This window comes from Eurytemora carolleeae, unplaced genomic scaffold, assembly GCF_000591075.1.
Source record: "Eurytemora carolleeae unplaced genomic scaffold, Eaff_2.0 scaffold289, whole genome shotgun sequence".
Lineage (NCBI taxonomy): Eukaryota > Metazoa > Arthropoda > Copepoda > Calanoida > Temoridae > Eurytemora > Eurytemora carolleeae.
In genome coordinates, this window is record NW_019396372.1 from 108273 (window position 1) to 122562 (window position 14290).

A 14290-nucleotide genomic window follows, 5' to 3' on the forward strand; every position below is an offset into this window, starting at 1 on the left:
TTTCTTAGTTTCCTTTCAAATAGGCTTTCTTAGTTTTTTAATTAATCTCTTTCTGGTGTAGTTTCCTTTCCTAAGTACTTTCTCAGTTGCTTTATTTGTCTCCTTTCTGATGTACCAGTTCTTAGTTTCTATACTAATTCTCTTAATAGGTTTTGAATGTGTCTTTTTTGATTGTTTTATCATATTTTTGTCGAATTCCTTTTTTTCCTTTACCTTTTCCTTCCTAGAGAAGCAATGAACCTCTCCAGTGTAAACATCAAACCAGAGCGCATGAATATGCGTTCTACCGTCCCGGAGACAGTTGTGCATAAACGGATACGAGGTCACGTTCTGCATCTGAACCAGCGTGTTCACCATCGAAATTTTGTCGTTAATGTTGTACTTCTCGTCCACGTCGACGTAGGCCGGGAACTTCTCGTTAGGATCCTCTGCGTGTAGAAGGATGGGTCGACGGAACTGTGCTCGTTCGATCTTGTCGAACTCAACCATTGTGCTGTCTCCGTGCTGCTTAATCCAGGAACTAAATATTTTTTATAAAGATACAAAACTGGAATATCGTCCGGGTCCGTGTAATTTATTTGAACTTTTTTTAAAAAAGAGGTTTTTTAGCTATCATCCCAAACCCCATTTACAAAAAAATATATAATCTAATATTAAATTTTTATGAAAAAAATTTCTTTAAAAATTTATTCATTTTTTTAAAGAGAGACCTGAGATGTCCGTGAGCAACGGCTGAGTTTTGTGTTTTAGGATCAGTGTGTAGACTGTAGAGAAGATTAATAGCTTTACAATCAGAGTGTCCACAGACAACAACATGTTTTACCTTAATCAATCATCAATTATTGAGTTCAATTATCTAATTTAAGTATATCAATTGATTAGTTTTATTATTTAAAATTTGAGTTAATTAATCATCTAACAATTTAGTTCATTTATTATCTAGCAATTATGTTGATTAATTATACTAATAACTAAGTTGATCAATAAAAGAAAACCATAAAAAACTCACAAAAAACTAATCATAAAAATTTTCTTTAAAAGGGTCTCAAAAACTCACCGTATTAATAACACAAGCTAGCTCTAGTACAGCAGGTTCAGTAGCTACAGCTGACGGTGAGACCTTACTACTGTGTGGAACCATGTTCCCAGCGTTCCTTACGATAAACATATCTCCAACCTGAGTCTGTGTAAACCTTAACATTAATAATATATCGAGCCTGGGTCTGTGTAAACCTTAATATCAATATCTCCAACCTGGGTCTTTATTAACCTTAATGTTAAAAATATATCCAACCTGGGTCTGTGTACACCTTAATATCAATGATATCACCAACCTGGGTCTGTGTAAACCTTAATATCATTAATATATCCATCCTGGGTCTGTTTAAACCTTAATATCAATAATATCTCCAAAAGGAAAAGTTCGTTAATTAGATCGACCCCCACCCCAACTCAATATTCACACATCTACACAGTTTGTTTTTAACCTTTGTGAAGAAACAAGCTCAAAGAATAATAATTGTCTAAAAACATTTTTTTAGAAAGTGAATATTTGCAAACTATCTGTTTTCCATCTCATAATCTGAGTTCTTTTCCCTTATATCCATTTGACAGCCCAAATTTTTATTTTGAATAATCTTTTTGTTTGTTTATATTCTTGTGATTTTTACATTTTAAAATTTTTTTTTTATCGATTTTGATGGTTATTATATCGTTAGAACTGACGAGGGTCAACCCAGACCGAAATATATTTTCAATAAATGTGGGACTAACATCTACTTTTTTACTCTACAGAGGTTTGGTCCATCACCATCACTGAATTTTAAATATCTCCAACCTTGGTATGTGTAAACCTTAATATTAATAATATCTCCAACCTGGGTCTGTGTAAACCTTAATATCAATAATATCTCCATCTTGGGTGTGTGTTAACCTTAATATCAATAACATCTTCAACCTGGGTCTGTGTAAACCTTTATATCAATAATATCTCCAACCTGGGTCTGTGTTAACCTTAATATCAATATTATCTCCAACCTGGGTCTATGTAAACCTTAATATTTATAATATCTCAACCTGGGTCTATTTAAACCTTAATATCAATAATATCTCCATCTTGGGTCTGTGTAAACCTTAATATCAATAACATCTCCATCCTAGTCCGTGTTAACCTTAATATTAATAATAACTTCATAACCAGCTGACCTACATACTTAGTTTTAAAATTGACCTCCTTGTAAGGACTCTTGAGAAAAACTATTAGGACCTTAGACCTGATATAAAGTCTTTAGTGTTTCATATAACATATTATGTTGATAAAATAACATACTCGATAGAAAATAATTGACTCCGATAATGACCTGCTAGGAAGCATTCTTGAGTCTACACACGTAAAGAATACTGCTGTAGGAACAGGGTTATCTCTCACCTGAATAAATAACACGACGAACATAAATTGTCTATTCGGACAATGGACAACCTAATTCTTTTAGAACGGAAATAAGACTTTCATCTCGATTAAATTCAACCTGAAGACCAACCGAATAAACAAATATTTCCTAACCAATCTGTATTACAAAAAGTTTGACCCAGGATAGTAACTTGACATATTATGTGTATTATTTCGTTTGCACTTTTATGAAGAAAAAAAAACAGCAACAGGATTGTTATTCAGAGTAGAATAGAGAATAAACGAGAACAATTCAAATGAGAACTGAGATGGAATTTAAAGAATTTGAGCCGCGGTTTAAATCCTCCAAAACCTGGTTTAAATTTAGCGCCGGCTAAAATCTTGAAACATTTGATACAATTTTAAGTGGAACCAACCATATTTGAGCCGCGGTTTAAATTTAAACCGCCGCTCAAATTCTTTAAATTCGGCCACTGAACTTCTATTTTAAGATGAGATTTTTATGCAAAGATGTTTAAATCATTAATAAAAGATCGTTGTTTTTGATTTGATTGTGGGTTCAGTTAGCGACTCTTGTGCAGTAGTTTTTAATGACAACCCAAAATTATTACAGTTATTCTTCTGTGCCATGTTTTTCTTTTTACCTTTTTGAACTGATCCACCATATTCCTCTGATGGGTCAGCCTATAGGTCATCAGACCTCTAAATATTTTTTCCATACCATGTCTAGCTTCGGCCATTTTTATTTATGCATGCTGAAAGATTTCGAAAAGATTTCCAAAATGAAAATATGTTTACAAACTAATTTTCACAATTTTTTTATGGTACCTTGATGATAATACTGCAGTTTTATTAATTTATTTGACATGCATATTTGAATACATTACACGAGTTGAACAGGAAGCTGTGTTTTGAGTTCTCATGATCATGGTACTGAAGTTAAGTATCGAGGATACAGAGAGATAGCTTAAAGGGACTGTAGACGTAATTTCTCGTGACTCTTCATCTATAGAGTTGTATGGCTAATTAACAACGGTTCTCAAAAATCTTTCTTTAATAAAAACGCACGAGACATTCATCATATTTTCTTTAATAAATTGCTTATGGTTCAGAAATAATGGAAATTGTCAGAAATAAACACTGTAAAGGAAAAATGAAAGGGGGTATAGGCTGAAAGTGAAAGCTAATCACTTTAGCTCTTGATCGCGACCCATGAAAGTTTTATCTGATGTTCCTGTCTCGAGAAATTGACATAAAACTGTGTTAAAACTATACTAAAGTTCATATATGTAAAATTTAGAAAATCTTAAACTTAAATCACGTGACCAGAACTATCACCAATGGCAGAGCTACTGGTCACGTGTCTCTGCCTGTATCACGTGACACTGTACTGCACTGTCATTGGTGGAATTTCTGGTCAAGTAATACGGATGTGTAAATAATATTATGAATTAAATCTATTAAAAATAGAAATAACAAAAATAAAATTAGAATTGGAGTAAACCTAAGTAATAATTAGCTTTCTCTGTGATATCATCGTTTTCAGATTGGTTGCTTATTTGCTGAATTTGATCTTTTTAAACCAACTACTTTTATACAAAATTGTATATATATATTAATTTTCATATAAATTTGACACAGTTGTATATTAATTTCTCGAGATAGGAACATCAGATATAACTTTCATGGGTCGCGATCTAAAGTGATCAGCTTTCAGCCTATACCCCCTTTCATTTTTCCTTTACAGTCCCTTTAAAGAAAAAAAAAACGATAATATCTTCCACGTTTTTTATAAGATAGGTTTAAACGTACTGTGTAGCGGGCATTCCCCTCCCTAAATGGTAGGTCACTTGAAATTACGTAACAGTCCATTTCACCTGGACGATCAAATAAAGTGAATTAATTGTACACAAACTATGAAATTAAATTATTAATAAACGTTCAGTTTGGTTGCATAAGCTGTAAATTCACATTTTTAAGACTTACATAGAGATTCTAGCATTCCTATTATTCAATATCATTATTATTAATTTTTTTCAAAAATTATTCTTTTGAAAATGCGAATATACAAAAAAAATCAGAGGAAACAAAAATTACAAATTTTACTTTCGACATATTTCAAACTTCCGAAGATTTTCTCTGCAATTATAATTTAGTTATCATAGGACCATGTGTTATGTGATGTGGTTTGATTAAATCATAACAATTACAATTAAAATGCTTGATCGTCCGATAGGAATTAATGATCGTCCAGATGTCAGGAAGAGCCTCTAGTCGTCCTCGTCCAAAGACGAAGTGTGCCAGGATAGCCTCTCCTCGTAGAATTGGATGACAACCTGAACAAGATTTTCTATCACTAAACAGGAATTTAAGTCTTTTCATGAAATTTTCCCTCTCTTTAAAAACTGCCATTTTTTTACAAATTAACCTTAGTCAGACAAAATTTTGCTTTTTAAAAAACTTCTGAAGGAACAGAACTTTTTTCTTCAAACTCAATTTTCTAATTCTTATATCTGATATTTCATAAGGACAGGATAAAGAGAATAGGACTGGATTGTATGAGAGCTAGGATAGAATAGAATGAGATAAAATCAAAATGTAGGAAAAAGAGCGAGGTTCAAGATGGGAAGAAAAAACCACCCATCATAAAAATTACAGGGTACGGCCTGATACCAAGTATTGAACATGTTTCTGCATTAATATTTAAAGACTCTTTGATATAACGTAATTCATAATTTAAAATATCAAAGGTATACGCGATCAGGTTGCAAATATATAAGAATTAGAAAATTTGAGTTAGCTGTTAGTGTTCAGTTGCTTGCTTGTCCAGGGGCGTACACTAGAATTTGTCCGGTGTGGCAGGGGGGCTTAACTTTTTTGTTTCCAAGGGGGCTCAGCACCCCTTGGGGCCTGAAAACCCCGAGGGATTTTACTGATCCTTAGCGTTTGCCTGGCATGCCTGTAGAAGATTAGCCTCGTGTCTTACCTGGTGGCACTAAGCGTTTTCCTGGCGTGCCTTTACAAGATTAGCCTCGTGTCTTACCTGGGGCACTTAGCGTTTGTCTGGCGTGCCTGTACTTGAATAACCTCGTGTCTTACCTGGATGTGCTTAGCGTTTGCCTGGAGTGCATGTACTATATTAGCCTCGTTTCTTACCTGGGGGCACTTGGCGTTTGCTGGCGTGCCTGTACAATATTAGCCTGGTGTCTTACCTGGGGGCACTTAGCGTTTGCCTGGCGTGCCGGTACAAGATCAGCCTCGTCGTTCCCTTTCCACTTGATCAGGAACATCAACTCGCCAGAGGAGTCAGTTGCGCCGATAATACGCTCAGGCTGCAAAGAAGAAAAAATGTTTTTCAGATCTCAATTACTGAACTAGAGCAAAATGTTATTTTAAGAATAGTCGCTATTAAAAAAATATTATCGCTTATCATGTATTTTCTTCAATAACATAAAAAAGAAGGGTTAACATTCAAAGAGATTGAAAATGGAGGGGAGGGGGGGGGGCTTTAAACTTAAATAATGACGGAGTAGAGTAGGTGTGAAATGACCCCCCCCCCCCCGTGGTCCCCAAAATACGGTTTAGTTTGTACCTGTAAAACCATATTCTTTGCTAATTGTTAACTTAAAATAAAGATATTGTGTAAACATAGGCTAAATATTAACCTGGAGTCCTCTGTCGAAACCTCGAGGTTTGGCCTCTTCCTCTGGGTGCTTCTTCTTAGCTAGAGGTCCTCCTTCCTCCCCTCCTTTACGCTTTCCACCTGAATATTACAATTTGTCAATATATCTTCCTTTCCTAATTTCCTAAATTTTTCTTCATTTCTTACATTTACCTTCATTTCCTACATTTATCTTCCTTTCCAACATTTATCTTAATTTCCTAAATTTTTCTTACATTTATCTTCCTTTCCAACATTTATCTTAGTTTCCAACATTTATCTTCCTTTCCTACATTTATCTTCATTTCCTACATTTATCTTAATTTCCTAAATTTATTTTCTTTTCATACATTTACCTTCATTTCCTACATTTATCTTCCTTTCCTACATTTATCTTCATTTCATACATTATCTTCATTTTATACTTTATCTTCATTTTCTACATTTATCTTCATTTTCTACATTTATCTTTATTTTCTACATTTATCTTTATTTCCTACATTTATCTTTATTTCCTACATTTATCTTCATTTCCTACATTTATCTTCATTTTCTACATTTATCTTCATTTTCTACATTTATCTTTATTTTCTACATTTATCTTTATTTTCTACATTTATCTTCATTTCCTACATTTATCTTCATTTCCTACATTTATCTTCATTTTCTACATTTATCTTCATTTTCTACATTTATCTTCATTTCCTGCATTATGTCATTTCTGACTTAAATTTATAAGAAAACTTACACTTTTTGATGTTAAAGAAACTTGCAAAAAAATTAAAAGAAATAATATTTTTTTTGTTAGGATCAATTAAGTTTACCTTTGCTCCCTTCAATTTTCTTTTGCTTGAGTTTGTCCTCAAAACCTTTAATCAGATCTGGACAGTCCAAGTTTTCCTTGGGTTCCCAGGTATTCTCCTCAGGACCGAACCCCTAGATTTAGATATAATAGGATACGATACATATAAGGATACCAGGAGTTCAGGTTCTTCTCAGGACCGAACCCCCAAATATAGATATATAAGGATACTAGGAGTTCAAGTTTTCCTTGGGTTCCCAGGTATTCCCCTTAGGACCGAACCCCTAGATATAGATATATAAGGATACTAGAAGTCCAGGTTATCCTTGGGTTCCAAGGTATTCTCCTTAGGACCGAACCCCTAGATATAGATATATAAGGATACTAGAAGTCCAGGTTATCCTTGGGTTCCCGGGTATTCTCCTTAGGACCAAACCCCTACATATAGATATATAAGGATACTAGGAGTCCAGGTTCTCCTCGGGTTTCCAGGTATTCCACTTAGGACCGAACCCCTAGATATAGATAAATTTTGATACTAGGAATCCAGGCTCTCTTTGGGTTCCAAGGTATTCTTTTCAGAACCGGAGCTCAAGATATAGAAATAGTAAAATACTGGCAGTCCAGGTTCTCATTGAGTTTCCAGGTATCTTCTCAGGACCGAACCTCTAGATATGGATATATAAGGATACTAGGAGTCCAGGTTATCTTTAGGTTCCAAGGTAAACCTCTAGATACAGATATATAAGGATATTAGGAGTCCAGGTTATCCTTGGGTTCCCAGATATTCTTCTTAATACCGAACCCCCAGATATCATCATAATAACAATAAAATAATGATAATATTGAAAATAATAATTCTTCACACCATTCTTTATTAAAAATCCGACTTGACCTCCCTTCCCAACCTTTCTTTTGTTCGAAAAAGATGTTTTAATAAATAGATAAAGATTAGGATATTTGATAAAAGTAAAAGTAACTTAGTGTTCATTTAAGATCCTTACCATTAACTTTATTTATTTATTTGAAATGCAAAAAATCTTCTATAGTACACTGTTTTCTCATAAGGTTGAACCTTATAAATTTAATCAAATCAGATAAATGCCAAGGTCAATAGCCAAATTCTCATTTACTTCAATTCCCTTCGGCCATCGATATCTGTTTTGAATTAATGAACGTACAAGCTCTCCTTTTATTTTGTCGAAGAATCGTTCTTAATGAGAAGTTTAAGCCTTTCAAATAGATTTAGTTTTATGTAATCCTGGAGATTTCAAGATTTTATAGGTTTTTATATAAAAATGCTGTCTCCTAAAGATACATTAAATCAAATCAAATAACGTTATGCAGCGACTGTCAGAGGCACCCATCATACGTTAGGTAGGCAGGCAGGCAGACAGGCAGGCAGACAGGCAGGCAGGCAGGGAACTGAACAGACATAGAATAATATTATTCCTACCTTCCATGAGAGATAATACTCGATCTTTCCATTCCTAGATCTCTTATCCAGGATTTTATCAACAATAAACTCGTCTCCTTCAATTTCCTCAGACATTTCCCCTGAAACAAAATATTCAACATAAAATGCAATCTAAAAGGAGGCGTTGCATCAATGACATTTTTCAATATCTCAGTAAATATTGGTGCTAGCCGGTTCTACTTTTGCATGTATACTCATCTGATGCTCTAGGAACAGGATATGACGTCAAATCTTCAATGTCTCCGTTCGGAGACCGAAGATATGGGATAAGGTACCTCCGTCGGCTCCGATTTTTTATCTCCGGCCCTAATGAACTTACAGAGCCCAAATTCAACACACATACACTTAAGGACCTATATAATTTAATAAAAAAAATTTTTTTCAAAAATTTATCCTGTTCCTAGAATATCAGATTAGAATACATGCAAAAGTAGAACCGGTTAACGCCATTATTGATAGATTTTTAAAAATGAGTGGAAAATATTTTTAAGACACCCTGATAGTGATGGGCATTTTTTTTAAACCACCTTTTCTGAAAAAAGATTCATAATAGTTAAGGAAACATTTTCCTTACCCTTTTTCTTTCGTTATTTTTGATTGGAAGTCCCCAAAAAAGACATTTAAAAAAATGAAAAAAATACAATTTTTTGACACCCTGTCTTCTTATGATAATATCGAAAATAATTTTTTTTATTTTCTATTAAATTTTATAGTTCCTCAGGTGTAGCTGTTTTGAATTTGGGCTCTGAAAGTTCATTAGGGCCGGAGATAAAAAATCGGAGCCAACGGAGGTACCGTATCCCATATCTCCGGTCTCCGAATGGAGACATTGAAGATTTGATCTCATATCCTGTTCCTAGAGCATCAGATGAGTATACATGCATAAGGAGAACCAGCTAACATTATTATTGATAGTAAAACTCTAAAGAATTTTAAAATGAGTGGGAATTATTTTTGGGACACCCTGTAGGGAGTGATGTGAACATTTTTTTGAAAACTGCCTTTTCTAAAAAAGATTCTTAATAGTTTTAAAAGATTTTCTGAATCCATTTTCTTTCGTTTTTTTTATTGAAAGACCCCTAAAAGACATTTTAAAAAAATGAAAAAATGCCGTTTTTTGACACCCTGTCTTTGCAAGAAAAAATTGAAATAAGAATTTTTTTATGAAATTATATAGGTCCTTAGGTTTATGTGTGTTGAATTTGGGCTCTGTAAGTTCATTAGGGTCGGAGATAAAAAATCGGAGCCGAGGGAGGTACCTTCCCATATCTCCGGTCTCCGAACGGAGACATTGAAGATTTGATCTCATATCCTTGTTTAGTGTTTCCAGGGCCCAGCCGGAAATTAAGTTTCTTGTCCATATCATCTCAGAGCTTGTGATTGACGCGGATTTATACAGGGTCAGTTTCGCTGTAGCAGTCTATAATTTTATTTCGTTGCTGCAGTCTACACTGCACCGTGCGTAGTACAGAAGACGCCATATTTTAGCTATAGAGTTTTGGTTTTCTGTTGATATGTGTTTTTTTTTTCTACCCTGATATTTATTGATTGGATCCTTTTCAGAATTAAGCAATAAGAGCTTGGGTTTAATAGCTCGGAGAGAATGGTTGAAGTTTACAGTGCTTCCTATCTATGTTTATCGTCAGAGGACGGATTAAGGTGATTTCAGGGTTAAATGTGAACTTACCGGATTTTATTTTGAGACCCAGTACAGATTTTAGTATATTTATTATCAAGGATGAACTTATTTTACTGTCTTTAGTCTTTTTACGCCATTTATTTCTTTTCGTTCATCCTGGGAATCTTTTATTTAGAAACCATAAAATTATTATTGATTTGGTCAATCCCTAGTTTTGAATTGAGTACGAGACTATCTTCAGGAGAATGGTTCACTAGTTTCCGTTTCCCTGTTCCTATAACCGTTGGATTACAAAGCCCGTATCAAGGACGAGATTAGATAGGTAGGACGAACCTTTTATTTGTTGATTCGTCGGTTGGGAACTGACGATACAATCCTGTTCCTAGAGCATCACATTAGTATACATGCAAAATTAGAACCGGCTAACATTATTATTGATAGTAAAACTCATAGAATTTTAAAAATGAGTGGAAAATATTTTTGGGACACCCTGTAGGGGGTGATGTGAACATTTTTTTGAAAACCGCCTTTTCTAAAAAAGATTCATAATAGTTTTAAATCATTTTCTGTACCCTTTTTCTTTCGTTATTTTTTATCGGAACACCCCCAAAAAAGACATTTAAAAAAAATGAAAAAATGCCATTTTTTGACACCCTGTCTTTGCAAGAAAAAATCGAAATTTTTTAAAAGAATTTTTTTATTAAATTATATAGGTCCTTAGGTGTATGTTTGTTGAATTTGGGCTCTGTAAGTTCATTAGGGCCGGAGATAAAAAATCGGAGCCGACGGAGGTACCTTATCCCATATCTCCGGTCTCCGAACGGAGACATTGAAGATTTAATCTCTTATCCTGTTCCTAAAGCATCAGATGAGTATACATGCAAAAGTAGAACCGGCTAGCACCATTATTTACTGAGATATTGAAAAATGTCATTGATGCAACGCCTCCTTTAACAAAATAAATTTGATTATCTTCAACCGGTGCATATACAATATACATTATATACTATAGAAATATAGAGATGAAAAAACTACAAGCATATATTATCACAGGATGGATCACACTTCTCCGTTCCTGCTGAGCAGAGGTGATTTATCCATTACATTAAACAAAAACATTGTACAAATACAACTTTCTTTTCATCTGTACGATTTTGAAAGTGTAGGTTTTAATAAGTAGGGTTTTGGAACTACTTAGGATTTAGGAACCGGAATGAGGCCATTGTTCTCAAAGCTCCAGGTACACCAGAGGACAGAAGCTAGAATATTAAACATTTTACATACATCATAATCTATATATCATCATTGACCTAATACTCCAAAATATTTCCTAACAAAGAAAGTCTTTTTCCGGAGAAAATTTTTTTTTAAATATTCAACAATATAAAATTTTTTTTTACGGGAAAAAATAATTTCAGAGAAATTTTTTTTTAAATATTCAACTCAAGTAATATAAATTTTTTTTTATGGGGAAAAAATAATTTCAGAGTAAGTTTCATAGCGAACATGCAAGATAATTTAATATCCCTGTTTGAAAAATATTCCCTTAAAGATTTAAAAAAATTTCGTAAAATCAAAAAAAAATCACTCTCGTAGATTCTAAAGAAAGAAATACCTCTCCCCTCATAAAAGTCGAAAAAGTTTTATTTTTATAAATCTATTTTTTTCCCTTAAAACTTGAAATGTGAGTGCAGTAATGTTAACCTGTAAAGCTAATGCTAGTGGAGTTTGACCAGCCTGGGTCAGCTGACTGACAAGATCTGATCCTAACTCTGCTCCCAGCACAGCCTCCACCAACCTCGGATACAGAGCAGAGGTTGCAAGCTCAGCTCCTAACCCTTCCTCCACCAATCCAACCAGGGTTTCATCCTCAACCGACTCAAGTTTTGTTACCATCTAAAAATATATTTAAAATAAAAACTTTAGGATTTGAAGAAAAAAATTATGAACTGATAAATAAGTTTTTTTTTAAATAAAATAGATTTTTAGTCTCACCTTGCAGATTTCATTATATCTTTCCTTCTTCTTTAGTTTCAAAATCAGCATTATATAAAGTTCTTCCTTCGTTCCAGCACAAGTAGTCAGGATGGTTTGTACTTCCTCATCTGTTAAATATTCGGCAACTTGTAGGATCAGATTTAAAGAAGGAATTGTTCCTAGATTTAAACCCAATCCTTTATTGATAAGGTTCAGAAGACATTTCCTGCAGTTCGGTTTATCCTCCGAGAAATACTCCAGTAAGTACTCTGACAGCTCCCGGAACTGTTTGCACGTTACACACTTTTCTATCAACCTTGAGAACAGTTTTATCTTATTTTCATCACTCTCAATATCCTGTTCTAAGACCTTGAAGTCTGGAACTATACCCTGAACCTTCTCCTGGACCTGGTACAGCTCGGAGAGAAAACTGCTATCAAACTCTTCCTCACGCTCTTCTGCTGTCTTAGTTTTCTTTAAAATCTGAACAAATGTCAATCTGTCGGAGACGGATATTGTTTCAAGCGTGCAGAGCGGAGTAAGAACGTTTCTCAGATTCTCTGGACAAACTTCAAACTCATCCAGCATCCTCTGAATGCAGAGAGTCAAGTTGTGGCTGATATCTGATCCTGATTTTAGGGATTCGACAGAAAACGAAAATATTTGAGCAAACCCTTCATCTACTACCATCTCATCCTGTTTCCAGATTGCAATCAGTTTCATGATTAAACTTTGCTCTGCTCCAGTGTGAACTAGGTTTACAAGAAAGTTTAAAATTTTCGAATTCTCTCCTCCTGTCAGTTCAAACCTATTAACTGCATCCATATCACCTAGCTCCAGAGATCCAAGGATTCCTTCTGTTAGTTTAGAGGTAAGTTTGTCTAGATGAGATTTAAGTTTCTGAGCCCAGGTTAGTACTCCAGTCCAGTCTCCTACAGCCTTCTCCGCAATCTTGATTTCTATAAACTTGATAGATTTCTTCATTATCCTACTCCGAGATCCGCGGTTTATAACAGATAAACTTTTCTCCGACAACAGAACTGTAATCATGAAAAGCTTAAAACTCTCTGGGTCTAGTTTCTCCAGAGTATCCTGGATATTGGAGAAGGACTCGATCCAATTATCATATTCAGCTCGTCTACGGAAAAATTCCTTCTCAGCAAAGACAAGATAAATCTTTGAACTTGTAAGATTTCTTCCTTCCATCTCAGGTAATTTCTCCACGACCTTAGCAACCACCTCCATACTACTGGAGTCAAGCGGATCAAGAACTGATAAATCTCCGTTTACAAGACGAATATAATCAATATTAACCCGTCCTGCTCCGAGTAAACTAAGCGCTTCTTTGTCAGATAAATATTTTTCATCTTTCGTCACGTCATACATGAGATGAAAATAGAGGATAAGTTTATCCTGATTAGTTCCATCTAGAAGTGGGAATATTCTCTCAGTACTCCAGTCCCTCCATCGAGTAGGGTTGAGCTGCAAGGTTTTACAGAGATCTCTTTTCTCCAGAATATTCCGAATATATGTGGTGTCCTCACTCTCAACAAAGATTGCCTAAACATTTATATTATTAGTTGTAAAAAGTCACAATGTCGGCTCTTTAATTGTTTTAGCTCTAAATTGCGATATTCTGGATAAATCGGAAAATTTAAAAAGAATGAACCATTTAAAAAAAAATCAAAAAGGCTAATAAAGAAATTTGTATGCAGAAAATACTAGGTTTTTCGAGTATTATGCGTTAAAGCTTGGAGATAAACATGGGACTGAACATACATCTTTATTTCCTGTACCCTACCTCGGTATGAGTGGCTTCTAGTATCCTAGTATATACTATGTATCGTAAATCTAGGATAAAGTTACACAATACACATGAACATGTAGCCATGTATCCTGTACCCTACCTCTGTATGAGTGGCTGCTATTATCCAAGTATCCACTTTATAACGTTTAGCCAGTGTGCACGTGAACTCCCAGTTCTCCGGTTCAAGAAACCGAGCTAAACCAAGGATCGTATCCTCCTGCAAAATTACATAGTTAATATTAAACAAAAAGTGCATTTTTCTCCAGATTTGTAAAAGTCCCTAAATGTACTTAGCAAGTTTTCGATGTAAAAAAAAACACATTAAAAGCTAAATAATTCTGACCTGGTATTGATGATCCCTTGTAAATCTTTGAATGTCCACATCTCCGGCCTGACCTAAGATAGTGGCCTGGTTGTAATCTACTGCTAGTTCTAGGACCTCATGGAGAAGTTTAAGATCAGGTTCTATATCAGCCTTCTCTTCAGCTCCTTAAATACAGGTTATCAGTTTTAATGA

General features: G+C 34.4%; 3 protein-coding genes across 6 annotated transcripts in view; all 3 read right to left on the minus strand.

Moving 5' to 3' along the window:
• LOC111701930 (beta carbonic anhydrase 1-like) overlaps positions 1-14290 on the minus strand; it is a 25459-nt gene continuing 11169 nt past the window's right edge. The window contains exons 1-6 of one of the 4 annotated variants that reach the window (XM_023473405.1): positions 4288-4377; positions 3055-3376; positions 2361-2428; positions 1058-1193; positions 711-823; positions 1-520 (exon numbers count right to left, since the gene is read on the minus strand). In XM_023473405.1, the coding sequence (XP_023329173.1) occupies positions 16-520; positions 711-823; positions 1058-1193; positions 2361-2428; positions 3055-3150 (918 nt within the window). In that variant the 5' untranslated portion in view covers positions 3151-3376; positions 4288-4377 and the 3' untranslated portion in view covers positions 1-15. Of the gene's footprint in view, positions 521-710; positions 824-1057; positions 1194-2360; positions 2429-3054; positions 3387-4270; positions 4378-14290 lie in introns of those variants that run through there. The other 3 variants (XM_023473406.1, XM_023473403.1, XM_023473407.1) reach the window with 3 other exon arrangements.
• Positions 4515-11204, minus strand: LOC111701932 (chromobox protein homolog 1-like). The gene is made up of 6 exons (XM_023473410.1): positions 11184-11204; positions 8330-8430; positions 6896-7007; positions 6076-6173; positions 5623-5742; positions 4515-4746 (listed from the first exon to the last, which is right to left on the minus strand). The coding sequence occupies exons 2-6, from the start codon at positions 8423-8425 to the stop codon at positions 4681-4683; spliced, it is 492 nt and encodes a 163-aa protein (XP_023329178.1). The 5' UTR covers positions 8426-8430; positions 11184-11204; the 3' UTR covers positions 4515-4680.
• LOC111701925 (neuroblastoma-amplified sequence-like) overlaps positions 11016-14290 on the minus strand; it is a 16437-nt gene continuing 13162 nt past the window's right edge. Inside the window, exons 15-19 of the mRNA XM_023473398.1 lie at positions 14117-14262; positions 13874-13990; positions 11985-13526; positions 11694-11885; positions 11016-11248 (exon numbers count right to left, since the gene is read on the minus strand). Of these exons, the coding sequence (XP_023329166.1) occupies positions 11180-11248; positions 11694-11885; positions 11985-13526; positions 13874-13990; positions 14117-14262 (2066 nt within the window). The 3' untranslated portion in view covers positions 11016-11179. The remainder of the gene's footprint in view (positions 11249-11693; positions 11886-11984; positions 13527-13873; positions 13991-14116; positions 14263-14290) is intronic.